We start from the raw sequence: 19,652 nt of genomic DNA on the forward strand, positions 1-19,652 counted from the left end.
CCCATAAGAAGAAATTGTTCTAAAAGCAATTTATTCTGACAACCCCCTTCAACCTCACTACTGGGCCACTCCTCACCCCCTCCAACACTCCAGAGAGTTGCTCCCACGCCCTGGCACTGCAAGATAACTACACACTCAGAGAAGGAAAGAGAACTTCCTTTTTATTTTCCTGATAATTTTTCAATTTGAGAGAGCAAACACAGAATGAATGCTCAAGTAGTACCTTGGTTCAAATGACAGTTGTACATTTAGCCAATGTGGGTACATACACGCACATTTCTTTTCTCGCCGTCTTTGTCTGTCTGTGTTTGACTCTCGCCAACACACACGCACCACACTTGTTAATTCAGCAAAGGTGTTCTTCCCTCTAGAGGCGGTGGCAGAGTAAGGGCCCAGGGCTGACCTTTAGTGTGCGTCTTTAATCTAAAACTGGTGCATGGATCAATAAGCCATTTGCTCTGTATGATAAAATTTACGAAGCTTTGTAGCTCTGGTTATAACATTTGATTTTTAGCTTTGGAAAAAACAAATTATTGTGGGTATGTTCTGGACAGAATCTGGACGGTTTATGAGCATTTGGCCTCTGCTGGATGGTTGAGAGAGCACGCCTCCGTTATTCGAAGCACAACGGTGTTGGAGAGGGAAGCATACTGTGATACACATTTAGCAGACGCTATAGTTTGCCTGCTTCCATGTTTTTTCTCTCTCCAGTTTCAGACATTTTTCTTTTTTCCCTTGAAATGTGAATTGTATTTATTTTATTTATAAAGGGAAGAGTTTCTTGAACACCGCCACACATTCTAAAAAAATCCCTTATTAGAAAAATATTCTGTAATCAAGTTAAGTAAGTACAAAATTCACTTTAAAACATTTGTGAAAGCTAGAATTAAAAATCTGCCACTGCAGAAACTTATTGATTTTAAAAGGTTAAACCTCTTTAGCTTCATGAACACCATGAAAATAACATTTATTTACTTGAAATTGCAGTCTTGTTATGTGGAATTAGTTCATTTGTTCTCTCGCTTCTGCCCTAGAAACAGGAATATGAATTGAGTTTATACTGCGGCAAAAGGAGTTTGGATCTTAGCACTGTTAAATAGATGTCCAGTACAACCACAGCAGGGTCCGACGTTAAGGTTTTTTCCTACTTGCCTGCAGGGCAAGTACTTCTCAAATCTACTTGCCCCATCTAAAATGCTACTTGCCCTTGTCTAGGAGGTTTTTTCTCTGGCTGCATACTTTTTGCCTGTTGTCTCTATAAAACACTACCCAGCACTGTTTTCTTCAGAGAGTAGTATTTATTAGCTATATTATAGCCAACAAAGAAGGGATAAAAGAGATAAAGAAAGTGTAAAGAACAGAGGGGGTAGGACCAGAAAGGTTTGTTCTTTAAACTTCCTCTTACTCCTATTGAACATGAACAATATTATTTATGTTGATTATTTGTCGTTAATGTGCTGTTGAGGATCCTGTTTGTCTTTTTTCTTTTTTATAGCTTGTTTTTATTCTGTTTGTATTATTTTAACATGTTGAGAAAACTCAACTCAACATTATATTTAACCAGGAACTTGTACAGATCAATGCAGTCAGATCAGTGAAACGTTTAAGTGCTATTTCACAGTAATTAAACAGTACAGTTACAAGGGTTGGGTGATTGATGGAATATATCGTCTATCGATGATGGGCTGAATTCATCGCCGATTTTTAGGGCGATATTTTATTTTATTCTACTAATGTAATAGTCTGCAGAGTGACAGCCTCTTGCCTGCCAGTTACTTTTAGTTGCCTGGGGCATTCGGGCAACCGTTAAAGTCGGACCCTGCCTTCGCCTTTGAGCCTCAGCAAAGCTGTTCGTGGGGTTAAAAAAACAATGCTGGCATTGCATTATCTTTTTATTATGAATAAATCCCTGGAGGACATCAAAATCAGAATTAATTTATTTTAGTAATAAGTATAATCACCAGTGCAACAGTAAGACTTCATAATGTGTTTTTAATAGTTTTGGGAGTCAGTGGAGTCCTTTGGAGCCTTAAGCTACAGTATATTATTCTTTTGGTACACAGATAGTATTTGTCAGTGTTGTAATCTGTGATTTGGTGATTGAGATTTGGTGATAATAATAAACAAATATCAGTCTTATATTTACAAGCCTCACTTCAGGGCACCTCATGGGTGTTTGTTCTGGGCATTTACTCTTGTTACAAAAGCATTTATTTAAGTTTAGACTGCCATAATTGTCCGAAATCTGGAGAGAAAACCATAGCTGTCACACTTTTTGGATGATGAGCATTACTTTTTCTATTTTATGTTACTTCCCCCTGTCCATCCAGTTTGGAGCTGTCCCTGTGGGTCTGTCCTCCATCCATGTTGGACAGGCATTAACGTCTGGGCCTCCACCCCCTCCTCCAGCACCGGGGGTACCAGCTCCCCCTCCCCCACCTCCTCCACCTCCTTTACCTGGCTGTCCTGCCCCACCACCTCCACCGGGAGTGCCTCCTCCATTTGGTGCCCCCCCTCCACCCCCTCCAGGATTTGCGAGTGCTCTAGCCTCCCCTCCCCACAATGCATTGCCTTATGGCCTTAGGCCCAAGAAGGACTTCAAGCCCGAGATCTCCATGAAGCGCCTCAACTGGTCCAAGGTAAGACACAGCAAGAATATTTAACCACCCCCATTTTCATTTTCATGATTTTCCATGATTTAGGGTTCATATGGGTGCTGGGAATCACTTGAATTTTAATGTAGTATTTTCGAGGATTTAAAACTAGTTGGATTTTGAATAAAGTGCTTGAAACAGCTTGAAATCGAAATTTCCTTACCTTCATAATAAATTGCTACCTGACTGAATAATTTGTTTTTTTGATAAAGAAATTAAACAAGCAGGAAATCCTCTCAGTCAGGTTGTACAGAATGCCAATTCTATATACAGACAGGTCACCCATTTTGAAACATCAACTTTTCCTTTAATTTGCCATCCTCATGTGGAATGCAATCACAAAACACAATTTTGGTTGTTTATAGAACAATAATATCGGATTTAATGTGAAAAAGGAATGAAATAATCATTTTGATTATTCATATATTTAAAAAAAATAATTTGCTACAGCTGTAAGGTGCTGGAAAAGCTCCAAAATGTGCATTGAAAATGCTTGAAAAGTCCCTGAACTTTGACTTTAGAAAAGGTGTAAGAACACTGTATACTGGATTGCATTATATTTTAGAAGTCTATACTGGTAGTAATTAGGGCTGTCACAATGTCAGATTTTCACTACATGATTGTTATGGCCAAAAGAATTGTCAAGAACAGTATTACTGTGTTATTTATTCAAAAATTGGCTAAAAAGAAAATGCTATCATTCAAATTCTTCTTGAACCTTTATTGTGTGTTTTATGTCTCTTTTGGAAAATTAATTGCACTCAGAATATGAGTGCAGGAAGGTGGAGAGAGTCTTTAGCTATAACTGTAACTGATATGAGAGCATAAAGTATGTTTAAAAGGTGCTTGATTATTTATTTGATATTATCGTGTGTATAATTAAAAAGATATCAGTTTTTTAAAATATCACTGTTATCATATACCATTATATAGCGACACCTCAAGTAGTAATATGATATTGAATATTGAGTGATCTACAGTATACAGAGGTGTATTAGAAATGCTTTCTCACTGTGCTGGGTTATAGTTAACAAAAAGTTTGGTACAAGAAAGTGAAAATTTAGGCCAGGTATTTATATCGTCCCTTTTCTTTGCTCTTTGTTCCCCTCTTTCCTGATGTTTGCTGGCAGCACCTCAACAGTACAGATGTTTTTCTAAGAATCAAACAACAACAACTTTCTACCTCTGTGCCAAGTCGGCAATAATTGAAAATAACAGATGATCAGATGCCATTGTCAGAGCAGCCTTAGCCTCTACAGATGTTGACAGATGTTCTCTGCAGAGCAATATAAGTTCATGCCACAAGTGATATTAGTTTGCGGTTTGATTAATAATTTAATCTCAGATGAACATCGGTACAGGTGTTCAGCAAACTAAACCACATGCTTGGAATTCCAAGTGAACCTTTCAGTAGGACATGAGGAGGATTTATGGCACAGCTGTATGAGACCCCTGCATATGGTTCTGTTTGGGACAAAGCTGTTCTCAAACTTCTTCAGTAATAAGATTTCAAACTTCTGACTGTTGCTGGGAAGTTCAGCCAGATTTAGAAAGTAGCGACTAAACATTTTAATGATTGGAACTTGGCGATTAAACTCCTCTTTTGACAGACAGGAAGACCCCCTTAGACTTCTTAGACTTACTGAGTTAGCAAACAGTTGCCAGCATACATATGTACAATGTCGCACATACAGGGTCACACGGGCATCTTATTAGTCTGTTTCACTTAACTCCAATGAGACCTTAAGTCCAATATTCACAAACATTTCAGCCTGACTGGTCCACCAAGTCCGTAAAACAACCTACGAGTTTCTTAGCTTGAGTTGCCCTGTCTGAGCTTGGTGCTGCCAGTGACTGCCTGGATTTGATATTGGGTGCAAAAAATTAAAGAGTGGGGTGTTGATTCTACAAGACATCAGCAGTACTAGCAACCTCCTCACATTACTAGAAGTTTTCATTTTAAAAATATTGCTTAATGGAGCTTGAATTCGTTTAAAGAGATTTGTATTTTTCATATCCCAAGGTGATGCAGTGTATGCAGCTCAGTATGTATGTGTGTGTTTTTGTTTCTTTAATTATATTCGTGGAGTCCAGAAAGCTTGGAGCCCACTATACCAACTATACCAACACAATGCAGGACTGCACTAGTTCAAAGGGCTTTTTGAGGGTTAAGACTTAGTTTTAGGTTTGGGTTAGGCACTTAATTGTGATGGGTAGGATTACAGTAAAGGACCAGAGAATGCATTATGTCACAAAAAAGTAACACAAGTCTGTCTGCATTTCTACTACACCATCCTGATCAGTGCAATATGTGCCAATAAGCTGCATACAATCTAAAATAAATTTGCATTAGATTCTACTGTACTGTCAGCTGCTGATGAGGATCATCTGGAACATGGTAACAAGCAAATTTAAGCTTAATAAACAACAATATTCAGAGTAAAGATACAAGGAAAGAGTGCCAACTTCCCCACAGTAAGTTGAACATAGGCACTGTGCAACCACTGCATTTTGAATAGTGTTTTCAGGGTTTGTATGAGTGTTGGAAATACTTGAAAACACTTGAATTTTAGTGTGTTGTTTTCAAGGTTTGAAAAGTGCTTGGGTTTTGCTTGAAACTGCAGTGGCATTACTTTCATAATAACCAACGTGAAATTAGCTTTTCAGATAAAGAAACAAAATAAGTTGAATATTGGCTCAGTCTGGCTACATTGGACAGATGACGCTGACATTTAGAAACATGAAACTTTGTTGTGTTTTCTTTTCATTTGTCACCCTCCTATAGAATGCTATCATGAAACATTTTTTGGTTGTGTGTAAAACAGTAACATCTGATTTAATGTAATGAGATAAAATAATTCCTGTGCAGTATTCAATTTACCACAACTGTAAGGTGTGGAAAAAGCTTGAAAATGTTCCTTTAAAATGCCTTGAAAAGTGCTTGAATTTGACTTAAGATGCAGAAACCCCATCTTTTGCAGCTTTAAAATGTGACCAATATATAAAAAGAATGATGTATTTTCTTTACACTGACATTTCCCTCTGTAGCCACTATAATCTGTAAAATACAGAACCATGTGGTAACAAAATGTGCTGAACTGTGGATGTGTGTTTTTAGATTCGTCCCCAGGAAATGTCAGAGGGCTGTTTCTGGGTGCTGGCTGATGAGGACCAATACGCAAAACCTGAATTACTCAGCAGAGTCGCTCTCACTTTTTGTTCTCAAAGAACAGGTCAGACTCTCACTACATTACACACACCCTTTTTTAAATATATGTATTCATTTAATGTCCATCTGTTCTATTGTTGCACTATTCTGAGACAGCAGTGTTGTCATTAACAGCAGATGTTTTAACTTATTATTACATCATATATTTCTTTCTTTCTTTCAATGAGCCTTACTTCCCTGTCCCAGCCTTCTTGCTCGTGACTGTGTGGCACTTTGGATTCAATTTTCATTGAGGTGTTAGGGAGGAAAATGGCAGTTGTGTCAGTTGAGCTGGGATGGTGAATCAAGGAAGAAAAATGTGAATGACTGTCTGCTTTTGTGTTGTGCATGTGTGCATGCATGCATCTGTGCTTGTGAGTAATTGGCAATGTGTCTTCATTGAGGAGGAATTACATGACAAAGACACAGGCAAGTATGTGAGTGCTTGTACCAGCCCTCTAGGCTACTGTTAGCAAACAATTTGCTTTTTATCACTTTCATTGAAGGGATAGTGAGATATGCATGACAGAAATCATCTCTTATTTTTTAGTGTTCAATTTGGTCCAATTTCCTCTGCTGCTTCAAGCGTAAGTAAATTAAGTAGAATGCTGATTTATTTTCAATGCCTCATTTATTTCAATGTTTCCTTGGCCAGTGCCATCCCTGATGTGTTATTTTAATACACTGGTGGGAAATATGGATTAAATGTTATTTTTACTTTTATATCAATGCATTTTCACTGGTATTTAAAACTTTGCAACTTGCAACTTTGTGTAAAATGTAAATACAAACAGAATTCAATGATTTGCAAATCATTTCTGACTTGTGCTCAATTGAATTCAGTACAAAGACACAATATTTATTGTTCAAAGTGATAAACTTTATTGTGTTTTGTAAATATACACTCATTCTGAATTTGTTACCTAACTTCAAAAGCCAGCTTCTGTGACGGTATAGGGTTGAGTCACTGCCCATGGCTTGGCTAACTGTCACATCTGTGAAGGGCCCATCAAGGTACATGCAGGTTTAGGAGCAACATACGCTGCCATCCAGATGACATTTCTTTCAGAGACGCCCCTGCGGCTTTGTGGTAAAAGGGTTTGAGCACTAGACTGACAACAGAGACCCCGGAGCACTTGAAGTTGTACATCAAGCAAGGATGAAAAAGAATTTCCCTTTCAGAACTTCAACAATTAGTGCCCTTAGCTCCCAAATGCTTAACTGAGTGCTGTTAAAAGAAAAGTATGTATCACAGTGGTAAACATGCCCCTGTCCCAGCTTTTTGGGAACGTGTTACAGGTATCAAATTCAGAATGAGTGTATATTTACAAGAAGCAATAAAGTTACTTGGTTTGAACATTAACTTTTACTGTATTCAGCGCAAATCATTGCATTCTGTTTTTGTTTATATTTTACCCTGTTCCAACTTTTTTGAAATTGGGGTTGGTACTAGATGTGTAGTGTCTTACCCCCCATTGTGTTTGCAGTTTTAGCGTGATCTCTAATGTATCAGTTAGCTGTATACAGTCAGCAATCCCCAAGGTTGTCCTGCTGTTTTGGATTTTGGTGGTCTAATCTGACTACTCCTGGTGGTAATGCTGCATGATAAGACACCATACAGTTACATCCTCACACATTAGTATGGCTGGCAAGATGTGGAATATTCATGTACAAGGTTGTTGGAATGATTAAAGCTGGAGCAGGAAGTAGCAAGAGATGTTATCAGTCTTGTCCTCTCCAGTGCTTGGTCTATTAGTCCCACCTCTGATGATTTATTCACATGTCTCGTGTTTTCTTTCTTGTCTTGTCACTGACTCAGCTAGCTTACGCCAATTTGAATTATTCATCCAGGTGTTATCTACCTGTCACAACTCTATGCTGCTTCTCTCAAGGCACACGAGACCCCCATACACACAAGAACACCCTTGTTCCCTATCGTCAAGCTGTTGAATAATGGAGGCAGATCTAAATGGCAAACAGGTAGACAGGCAGTCAAGCAGGTCCCTCTCTCCGGAGAGGGCAAAGGAAGGATGTCCATCAGGACACAATGTATTCTGTTACGGTAATGACGCACAGCTTGCACACGTTCACACATGCACAGCCTTTTATTTTACAGTAATCATGAAACACACTTCATGCCATATAAAGAGGCACTCAAAAGCACTGCTGCTCTGCAGTATGCCGGCTGCCTTTTTTGTTTCTGCTCATGGGTAATACATTTTAGATTTGGTGAGAAAGGCATAAAGCATTTGACTAAATAAAACCTTTCTCATGGTTTGAGTCTGTTCTCTTAGTTGTTTCCTTCCTGTTTCCTCCTGGTTCCCTTGGAGGTTGTAGGAGCAGCATGACTGATGAGTTGAGCTGTCGGACCCAGTTGCGAGTGTACGTGTATGCATTTGTGTGTGTAGGGCTTGTCGTCTTATTAGCACAGCCATGTAGCATCATGTTTCATCTCACTTAAGAGCAGCAGCATCTGGATCTGCATTAAACATTAAAAAGGACACAATATAACACAGTATTCACTCGGTTTTTCTTATTAAATATTCATTTATATCCCTTGAAACGTCCTTATTCTTTCGTGATGTTTGTGTCTCTCGCTGTTGTTTTCTAAGAGAATCCTTCACATCCTGTACACAAACTGATAAGTTTGAATGAGGACTTGGAACAGTTTATTTTGAGACTATCAGTGTAGCATTTTTGGCAGACCTTAACTAAATCAAGTGTAAATAAACCTCGGTGCCAACATGGCGCCGGTTCCTACAAGACTGGTACCAACCAGACGGAATCACAACGGAGACTATGGTGCCTCATCTTGGTGCCTTATGCCTGAGCTGTCAATTGAAATAGTTGCCTGGTGCAGACATTACATGTGCATCACTAAATGTGCCTAGTTAACATTTGTGCAGCACCCATTCTACTGTTCGTAGCTCTGGCAGCAGGTGATGTGAGGTTAGCCGTCTGTTAGCTAGTAGCAACCACAAACAAAGTTAAAGCCACTACAAGGAGTTTTAAACTGGTTATGAAACAGTGTCAGTTTATTACTGATACCTCTACATGACCTGTATAAACAAACAAGATCACTTGCAAGAAGACTGGCTAATTCTATGTAGTTATTCTTAATGCCTGCCAGCAAGAGCCGTGTGTTTACATTTTTTTAAAACCAAAGTTGCAGTCAGTAGTACGCTCACCATTAAAAAGAAGCAGGGAAGATTTTATTTTAGGTGAATTTATATTTGATGTTTTATTTTGTGGTTATTACAGTGGAAACACTACTGCAATCTTCCAAAAGGGCCTCCAAAAAATGCCAACTCAAAATTTATTTCGCTGTTATTTGTCTTGTAACTATTATTAAATGTTGAAGTTTCTTATGTGTGTCCATAGCAATAAAAAAAGTTATTCTTTAATGTCATCAACTATCATTTTGGGCTTCTTTTCAAAAAGGTTCAGGCACTTGAACATTATTAAAAGTATTGTTTTAGCACCAGTATCTGAATACACACTCACACTCTATAGGCGCGGACAAGCATCCTGGCCATCAAAGCAGTAACACGACATTAGTGAGACTGAATGTGATTGACCGGCATTAGTTGAGAGATGAATCACGTAAAGTTACTTGTGTTGTGGTGGATGCCAGTCATGTGTTGATGTTAGCAGACTCCATTTCTAAGTTCTTCGCACAGAAATCAGTCCACTGGCTGTTAAAGGCAACTGAGAAAGTAAGGCAAAGTCTCATTTTTTAAATACATTACAATCTGTTCACACATTGGCAATAGAAAGTTTTTAGTGCATATAAATTGCTTCTCACAGTAGTTTTCAAACTTTTTCTGGCGTATCCCCTTCAGAAGCCAAAAAAGTCCACACCCCACCATTTTTTTTTATCAGTCACCAATAAAAAAGGATCCAAGTTGAATTTTTGTGAATTAACGATAATTGTCTGTTTATTCTCTCAGCATATATCATATTCATTCAACTTAGTTTCACTCAATATTTTCACCCTGGTTGTCCGCATCCTCCCTGCAGCGGCTCTATACCCCACCAGGGGGGACGCACTCTGAGAGAGGGCTAGAATTACACATTCAGCCAGAATTTATATCACTGCATTTAGAGGAGTGAAACACATTTTACTTTTTAACTAAGCAGACATTATATTCACAGCAGTAATGTCCTTTATGGCTCCTCTGTTTATCTATTCAGAGTGGGATGTGGTTTTTGGCAAAGGGTCAGTGCCACTTTAACACATGTCCTCTGTGAGCAAATTGCGATAAATGGGTGTTTTTACTTTTGAGCGAGCAGGTCAGAGCGAACTAAATTAAATAAGACCGTGCTGAATAATATGACTTGATTTTTCTGCTCTTCTCTTAAGTCTCTGCTTATTAGCTGCAAACCTTTGATACAAATGTCCTGTCCTAAACAATAAAAATTAATGGAGCCTTTCAATTATGGCCAAAACAGCGAGAGGATGTCATTCTGTAATGTTTTTAAGGTTATGTCTTGAGACTAATAGAGCAATTGCAGAATAGCATTAAGCACGGGGGAAGTGACAGACCATTTTGCATGTTAGAGGGGGTAAAAAGACGCAACCTACTGTAGAATGGCATTTATAAATTGTGTGTTTGCTTGCGGACCTTCATTTATCATCAAAGCATTTGAAATGTTGCTTTCCATTGGGTTTTCACTCAAGGTAGATGTTTTCTCTTATTCTCTTTGCTTCCCTTTAGCATTCACAATATCACACATTACTGCCATTCTGGGTATCTTTTCGTTGACAAACTATATTGCAACGTTTCTCTTTACTTGTCTCCTCGTAATCTTCTTCCCAAGTCTTTCAGTTTATAACAACTCATGGGCAAGATCACTTCCTTTTATTGACTCAGACAAAATAACCCTTAATTATTGGGTCTGCAAAGAGCAGCGCAGATCAATAGATTTTGACCCTAAATTGCTTTTCACGTCACCAGAAAGAGTAAGGTAAAAAAAAAAAAAAAAAAAAAAAGTCGAACTAAAATTCAGATTTTTGTCCGTACAAGTCCTTTGTTGTCTCTGACTCCTTAAATTTAAAAGAAAAAGATTCTAATTCAGAGTGAGAGACAGTTTTCTTTGTTTGTCTTTGAGTTTCCTGCCAGTTTATGGTCCATTTTATCAGCCTCTCTTTCGGTGTTTTTGGCTTTATAGTAATTGTGTTCCAGTAAAGTCCTCAGAGCATATGTATCATCTTAACGCATAACTAGGAGTTTTGATAAAAATGACCTCTTTCGGCTTTTATTAGATGTTCGCTTGTTCTGCCTGCCTCTACCCTTTGCAGTGCCCAGTTTTCAGCACTTATGAGTCAATGAGTCTTTGTAATTTTTCTTCCGGCTACGGAACTGTGGAATGATTTCTGTTAAGCAGCTAAGGTCAACTAAATGTTCTCTACTTATTCTAGACAAGAACAATCCTTTACAAGTCATATAATGATCACTCACTTCTCTTTGCAGCCTCATATCTCAGCTAAATACGATAACCTCCAAGCTTGGCTACACTTCAAATTATTCTAGTCACTGTATGTTGTGTGTTTGGACTCATTAGTGAACTGCATAGCTGCTCACACCTCAAACCTGATGAGTATCAAAGCTCTCTACATCTATTCAAGGCAACAACCTTATTAGTCCAGAGGTGAATGTCACCTATGCTGAAAACTCTATGCCTCCAATTACTGAGTGCGTTAGCCATGGTCCTGTTTTTATTACTTGTCACATTCAGACGAATGGCTTAGTTAACATGTGTTGATGGTTTCCAAACAGGGAGACAAAGAATAAAACGCTTAAAAAAAGCCTTTTACTTAACAGACATGATGCAAAATATGTAAAAAGTATGGCTTTGGAAAGATTGCATGGTACAAATGTTTTAGACACAACCATGCCCTGTAAAAATGCTTGGCAAAATAGTAATTTAATTTTGAGTTGTGCAAGGAATATTACAACAGATGGCTGCGTATTTGGCTTCACTGGTTGGATATTTTTTAACCATTAAAATTCCAGTCATTTTTTTATCCAAGTTACAATGAAAGCATATTTATATGCAACTCACATTTCAGAAAGGATTCAATAAAAAAATCAATTAGGCCCAGTCAGACACATCATTTTAGTGGAGAGTCCTGCTTGCATCGTTGAAATTTTGTGGACCTCTGGAACAGCTGAGTTTTTCTAAATTACCTTTAGAGATGCACAACAGGTAATGAAAATGAAGTAGATGTAAGAAACAATTTGATCCCAATTTCCAATTTTTCCAATTTTAACAACAGTTCAGTATTCTGCCAGTTCACTTCACAGCATTGGCAACTGTACTGTTACTGGTAGTATCCAGAATTTGATTAGGCAATATAGTTCACTTTGAAATATATACAATACATAATTATGCAATCTCTACTAGACAGAAAAACTGAAAGAATATATAGACCAAAATTAAAGCTGCAGTACAGTGGTTTGACTTGTTAAAATATACCTAAAGTTGACAAGATGTCAAACGCTTAATCAGCAAAAAAATGCTGCAATGTACTTACATGTAGAGCACCGATATTTGATAGATGTACACAATTCACATGCACACAAACGCAACTAACTAAGCGTACATGCAGGATAGAGTGAGTCTCTGTAGGAGAAACAGGCAATACAGAATATATCAAGTCTAATGGTGACCTGCACAGTAAATCAACAGTGGTGGTCAGACAGGAGGCGCGTTGCTGCAGGAAAATGTTGTTGATTTCCTATTTCCTCACTCATTAAAAACAAAGGCAATCTTCCTGTTTTGTTAATTATGACACCCAACCTGCGTACAAACAAACAGGTTGTCTGGTCAGTTAAGCTGCTTTTTATGAACACGTACACACATTAAATCGCACAGACAAACTGTTTGCATCAGACATAGGTTTGAAAGAGAAAAACATATTCATCTCCAGATTTTAGTCCTGGAAGGGATGATTTTGGAGCCCAAGACAAAAGTCTGAATTCAGTAATGTAACGTAGTAATCATATTCATCACGTATGATTGTGATTTGAAATTTTGTACAGATGTTTGTGGTCCCCTGATGATGCGACCCAACAACTTTGATGAGCCTTGATCTTTCCACTGGTGCAATTATCGGGATGACATTTAAAATTTTTTTTGTATAAATATCAAATTATCTTGACAATTATTGGATTGCTATGAAAATTGTTACAGACATTAATGGTCCTGGAGTCATAATGGGGACATGGTCATGGGATGAATTATAATAACTTTGATCCCCTGACCTTTCTTCAAGCACCATCATAGGGTCAAAATTTCAATTTGTCTAATGCTCTCCAGGGTTTGACATTAACCACAGCCCTATAGCCTGGGGCCACAAAGTTACTGTGTGGCCACTGAGTTTTTTTTTCCCATACTGAGAGCATTCACCAGCACCTTGATTTTTCTGTGCGCTTTAGTTCAGCATTCTGCGAAAATGCCAGAAAGTACTCGTTTTCGGCCAGCTACCAACATGTCAGGGCTTCTAAATTATGGGTTTGTTAAAACGACTCAAACTCCTAACACAATCCTTACAGAAGCACCAGAAGCACAAAAGCTGAACTACAAAAAATTGAAATGGCACTGGAAATTTAGGAGTGAATGGTGTGACTAGAATATGACATGCCTAAGGATGCAATGTACTGCTCTGTGCACATGTGCCACCAGTTTCCTCAATCAGCTGAGAAATCAAGCTAGTTTTTCATAAGAAACGATGCCTTCAGGAAACATTACATCACAGTTCAGGGGAAAAGTGGACAAGGCAAGATGAGAAGTTGGCTTTTTTGAATTGTCTTTACTCAAGTTCACATTTGGGCCACTAAAAATGTACTTTGGTCACCAAATTTTGAGGCTTGGTGGTCAGTGGCTTAAAATATTAGTGGCTATCTCTGCTTTGGGCAAATAATCGGACTTTCATTGCCAACTAGTGGTGACTACATAGTCTTTCCAAACAGCTGGCTGTGGTCAAAAGTGCAAGAAACCACATCACACCGGTTCAACAGACTGAAATGACGCAGACAAGATCTAGTGTGGAGTTTGTTTTACGAGCTCTTGAGCTGGATGCCAAAGACACGAAAGCCAGCTCTGACCCCCTGTTGTTCTTTTGTATCACTTTCTACTTCTCCTACCCTGTCTGCTGTCTCACAACACAGCTGCTGTTCTGTGAGAGTCAATGCATGCAAGTGGACAGCTTGCTTTGTGCAAGACGAGGCAGCTGTAGACTAGTGACTGTCTCCGTTTAGGTTCACAACATAATAAAACTTTCCATCAAAAAATGAGAAATAGGAGGTGTGGAGTGGGTCTGTGTTTAGTGGAGGGAATGTCAGAAAGTCAGACGGCCCCTCACGTATTTTTCATGCTAACCTTTCGAGCTGAGCCATTTCAGGCAAATTGGAAGGAACAGTTTGAAGAATGCTTTTTTTCTCTCAAGAGGTAGACATTTTAAGTTCTCGAGGGAAGAAAGTAGGTTTAATAGGGCCACTAGTACCGCTGTTGATGCTGATGCCACTACTTGCTCCTGGAAAACAGGTCTTTTAGCCATTCAGGCAGTCTTTTAAAGCCACTTACCAAGGCAGGAGATGTAGACTTTAATACGTAGGATCTTTCCCGAGGGCTGCTCGTGTACAGTTTCTCAATAAACTTTAATATCTGTGTTTACTGTATGGTCTTGCCATTAAATTACTATACTTACAAAAGCCCACCTCTAATACACAGTCACTCATGTCACATTTCTTTACGCCACAGTCTTTCTTTGCTTCGTTCTCTCTGCTTTCAGTGTAAGAGCCCAGGTCAGTTCATGCTATTGCAACTCCAGGCATGCAGTCTTGTTTCTTCCTACTGTCTTACTGAGATGTTAGTGAAGTGCAGATGAAAGGTTATATTAGATTTTTTCATACAGATTAAATCTCATATCTGCTGTTGTGCAATTTCCCCAGAAACATGGATAATGTGACTTGCAAACTTTTGCATAAATGGCTATTTAGTGCAATATTTATGTGTTATTGTTTAATTGCATTTCCTCACTAATATGTGCAAAATGGCAACATCTAAAACAGGACAAGTCCTGAAATGTATTAAATAAAATTGTTCCCATCTGTCACACTTTCACTTTCAAATCCCTGCCCAATGTGATTTTTTTTTTAAGTCTGTGATTGTTTTCATGAAATCTAAGCAAGAAAAGCTGGGAGAAAAGATGAGGTGCTGTATGGCAGAAGTTAGTGGTGCAACGGATCATCGTTGATCCGTGATCCATACGGATCGCTCTCCACGGATCGGAACGCACGTGGTCCGCGGATTGGTTGATGACAAAAAAAGTTGTACGTGGTCACGTGGAGAGCGCAAATTTAATCCACACTAGTTGAGTGCAGCGGTAGTCATGGCTAGCGGAGGAGCAGAGGAACTTGCAAAACCTTCTGCGTCATTTAAGTCGCCCGTATGGGAGCATTTTGGCTTCCCTGTAAAATACAGTGATGATGGAAGAAAGGTGGTGGACAAAACTATAACGGTGTGTAGGCACTGTGGCACGAGAAAGCCGTATGAGAGTGGAAATACATCGAGCATGGCCACCCATATGAAGCGACATCACCCGGATGTGTCAGTGACCGGAGCCAAGACGAAGGCTGCTCAACAACCGCTTATCACCGCGGCATTTAAGCAGCCCCTTGCTGCAGAATCCGACCGGGCTAAAGCTATTACAAAAGCTATTGGGGTGTTTATTGCTGCAGACATGAGGCCATATTCCGTGGTGCAAAACACGGGGTTTAAACATATGCTGAACGTGCTTGAGCCACGTTACGAGATCCCGTCGCGCACCCACTTCAGTGATAAGATCGTGCCAAGTCTGTATGAGCAGGAAAAGACAAAAGTTGTGGATGAATTATCCCAGGTATCCTCTGTTGCGCTCACCTAAGATGGGTGGACCTCCAGGGCAACAGAAAGCTATATAACTATAACTGCTCACTACATCACAGCGGAGTGGGAGATGAGGAGCCCTGTGCTGCAGACACGCCCCCTCTATGAGAGTCACACAGGCACAAACCTGGCGCAAGTACTGACAGAAGCAGTGGCAGAGTGGAAGATAGAAAGGCCCAATACTAATATCTCAGTCACAACAGATAATGCTAAAAACCAAATAAATGCAGTGAATGAGGCAGGACTGGGCCCACAGATAGGGTGCTTTGCACATGCAGTAAATTTAGCATCCCAAAAGGGAATCACAGTGGATAAGATGGACCGCCTCCTTGGGAGGATCAGGAAGGTGGTTTCCTACTTCCACCGAAGCACAACAGCTGCTCATGTGCTTAAGACAAAGCAAGAAATGCTACAGCTGCCTACTCATAAGCTTATACATGATGTCACAACAAGGTGGAACTCCACTTATGATATGTTGGAGCGTTATCTTGAGCAGCAGGCAGCTATATACTCTGCACTGACAGACAAGACCCTGAAGAAAAATGTCAGAGACATCGTCACCTTGTCTGATGTTGATGTGAAAGTGGCAGAGGAGGTTCTCCAGGTGCTCAAACCCCTCAAAACGGTTACAACTCTGTTGAGCAATGAAACTGCACCATCTGTGTCCATGATCCTGCCTCTGAAAACAAGGATTCTACAATCCATGGCCCCAAATGAGGAAGACAGCACCATCACAAGAGATGTCAAGACTGCCATTAGAGAGGACCTGAAGCCCAGATACACTTTGCCCCCTACTCTACAGGACTACCTTCACAGATCTACTGCACTGGATCCAAGGTTCAAGTCCCTGTCTCACCTAGACCCTGCCCTATGCCAGAGGACATACAGTGATCTCACCACTGAGATTGTGAGCAGGCTGGGCACTGAAGACTGTGAAGAGGTAAAGAAAAAAAAAATATTATTTAAAAATTATATATTTTATATGTGTTTATTTTGAATAGTAATGTATTTTATTAAATGTTATTGCTACATTTTTCATGTTTATGAAATATGAAAATACATAATTGGTTTAATTAATCAAGAAATTTTCTCTGCAGGGTCAAGCTGCAAAGCCAACAGAAGCAGTCTTGGACACATCTCCTCCACAAAAGAAGTCGGCCATGGCAGAGCTTTTTGGAGAGACCTTTGCAAGCAAGGACCTGAGCAGCAAGACTTTTGCTGACACCATCAAAGAAGAGGTGGCATCCTACCAGGCAGCAAGCGGCATTCCAGTGGATGGTGATCCACTGACATGGTGGAAAAGCAATGAGTGTAAATACCCAAACATTGCCATGATGGCAAGACATTATCTCGCCGTGCCTGGCACTTCAGTGCCTAGTGAGAGGGTGTTCTCCACAGCAGGGGACATAGTGACTGCAAAGAGGTCTACACTCTCCCCAGACAATGTAGACATCCTTATCTTTTTGAAAAAGAATTTGAAATTATAAGCTCAGGTCTGCTTTGCTTTCTTTCTTCTTTTTTTGATGATGTGGACATAGGCTAGTTTTTAATTCACTGTCCATGTTTAAAGGAAGAAGGTAACATGCCTTATATTGCACTTTAAGTTGTTTGTATATGATTTAAATTAAATTAAAAATTAAATTATTTTAATTAAACATTGGATGGACATCTTGAGTTGAATGTTGTTTTTATTTAATGGGCAAACAATCCTTGCAATAAGTGTTTTACAAAATAAATGGAGAGCAAAGTTATATTTGTCTTGTCTTTTTTTTTTTTTTTTTTGCTGATCCGAAAATTGATCCGATCCGTGACTCAAAACTGTGAAACGATCCGAACCATGAGTTTTTTGATCCGTTGCACCCCTAGCAGAAGTCATTCACATAGCTTTCAGACTGAATATGAATATCCAAGGGTTAACTAAAGTTAATCATTATATCCACAATTGTGATGAATAATCAGTCAGAGATTAAGCACAACTAATGATGCTACAATGTCTGCCCCTGAACTCTGAGCTTTAATATGTTCCCCTGACATCTAAGGGTTTTAATTGCAATCTTTGCGGTTACTGTCTCATATGCTAAGAGTGGAGTCCATATTGGTAGAGATGAGTCCTTCTTCTCAGAACTTCATCAAGGAACTTTAAAAACGAGAGAACTGAAAATGTCACAAGCTGTAGCACTATTGTAATTCATTGTACCAAATTGTCTGCTGACCCGTGTAGTGAGTAACAGTGAAGTGACTGCGGAAATCTGCATTTTTATGGTAATGGCTCAACTTTCATGAATGCACACATACCAAACAGGACTTGTGCTCTGTTTTGTGGAAGTATTTTTGGAGAAAAACACACGGGAACTCGGGCGGTGGAATTTAATTTTGTAGAAAATATTCACACACAAATCAAAGAGTTTGAAGTCACTTAGAAGATAGTTTTACGTGTTTCAGACTGGTGTTTTTTCCCACTTCCACAAACACAACTCTGAACGTACAGTCTCAGATTCTTCATCGCAACATTTCAAGTCCTATTTTACACATCACAAGTGAAATTCACACAAGTTTTTACTACAATCATTGCTGTGAATGTGGGTCAAAACACATTCACGCCTGTATTCAAATTGTGACAGACAAGATCTGTACATAGGCAAGTCAGTATGTTAATGCATCCAATAAGAGAGAAGCAAGGCTCTGACCTACGTTATCTGATGTGCTTATGAGACTGTCATCATTGACTATTAATGTAACTGCTGACTCAAATCACTGCTGAAACATTTAGACTATTTCCATAAATTGACGGGTCTTGAGATTCTGTAATTCTCTATGATTATGAGAAACTGTAACTCTGCTCTGTTTCTACATTTGACAAGTCTGCTATTGTGAAGTTCATAACAATAATACTTACTTTTAATGCATACAAAATCTCTCAATGTAACATCACTTATTTAGTGCAGTTCTGTTGTCTCTCTGCTGTCAATGCTGCTGTCTGAAATACTGCTCTTTTCAAACATCACTAACCAACTTTTCTTCTGTCTCATGTTTGCTCTGTCTCTGTTTCTCTCCCTTTCTTCTTTTGCTTTTCTTTCTTGCAACTTTTTCTTGGCTGCATGACCTGCCTTCATGTTTCCGCTGGAACAGAAACCAAGGGTGAGTGTTTTGTTTTTGCTTTTACCTATTAGATGCTTTTCTCTTCAACTTACCATACAAGCTTTAGTTGTTTCCACACATAATGTAGATTTTAATTTCAGATTTCATGAAACTGCAGATAAGTTAAGCATAACATGTTTTTTTTTTTTTATTAAGCCTTTAAAGTGATGAAAATGAAAATTCATTATCTACTCACCCACCTGCTGATTGAAGGTTGGTTTTACTTTTTTGGCCCACAAAACACTGCTGGAGTTTCACAGAAACAAATAGTGTTAACAGAATCTTCCAAACAACTTAAGTGAATGATGGCCAGTTTTCAAAAAAGAAAAAAAACAACAGAAAAAGAAAAAAAATGCCTACATACTGCTTGTCTGGTGTAATCCAAGTCATTTAAAGCCCCGACATGCTGTTTGCTTCTGTGTGCACACCATCACACCATCACACCACACACACTCAGTTCAGAAGGTGTGCACACGCAACATGGCTCCAAGCTACGGATCTACAGTGAAGATTTACGCTAAAAACATGGTGTAAATGATGACTTTCACGCCAACTTGGCATATTGGGGCTTTAGGAGACTTAGATAACACCAGATGAGCAGTATGGAGGCATTTTATTTTATTTTATTTTATTTTAAATCACCATTCACTTAAATTGTTTAGGAGATTCTGCACCACTGTTTTCCTGTGAAGCTCCAGCAGTGTTTTTTGGACAAAAAA

The 19,652-nt window shown here is 39.0% G+C and overlaps 2 protein-coding genes across 5 annotated transcripts in view; both read left to right on the forward strand.

Annotated features, from left to right (window-relative positions):
• Positions 1-19,652, forward strand: part of LOC146332762 (protein diaphanous homolog 3-like) — a 225,916-nt gene that overhangs the window by 57,758 nt on the left and 148,506 nt on the right. For 3 of the 4 annotated variants that reach the window (XM_084715020.1, XM_084715038.1, XM_084715028.1), the window contains 2 exons: positions 2,331-2,639; positions 5,773-5,887. In XM_084715020.1, coding sequence (XP_084571146.1) covers positions 2,331-2,639; positions 5,773-5,887 — 424 coding nt within the window. Of the gene's footprint in view, positions 1-2,330; positions 2,640-5,772; positions 5,888-18,924; positions 18,934-19,652 lie in introns of all 4 variants that reach the window. The other variant, XM_084715048.1, reaches the window with a different exon arrangement.
• On the forward strand, positions 15,106-17,548 carry LOC146332763 (E3 SUMO-protein ligase ZBED1-like). Its single transcript, XM_084715061.1, has 2 exons — positions 15,106-16,735; positions 16,893-17,548. Exons 1-2 carry the CDS (start codon positions 15,866-15,868, stop codon positions 17,280-17,282), a joined length of 1,260 nt encoding a protein of 419 aa, XP_084571187.1. The 5' UTR covers positions 15,106-15,865; the 3' UTR covers positions 17,283-17,548.

Source organism: Lutjanus erythropterus, chromosome 1, assembly GCF_056507025.1.
Source record: "Lutjanus erythropterus isolate fLutEry1 chromosome 1, fLutEry1.hap2, whole genome shotgun sequence".
Taxonomy (NCBI): domain Eukaryota; kingdom Metazoa; phylum Chordata; class Actinopteri; order Lutjaniformes; family Lutjanidae; genus Lutjanus; species Lutjanus erythropterus.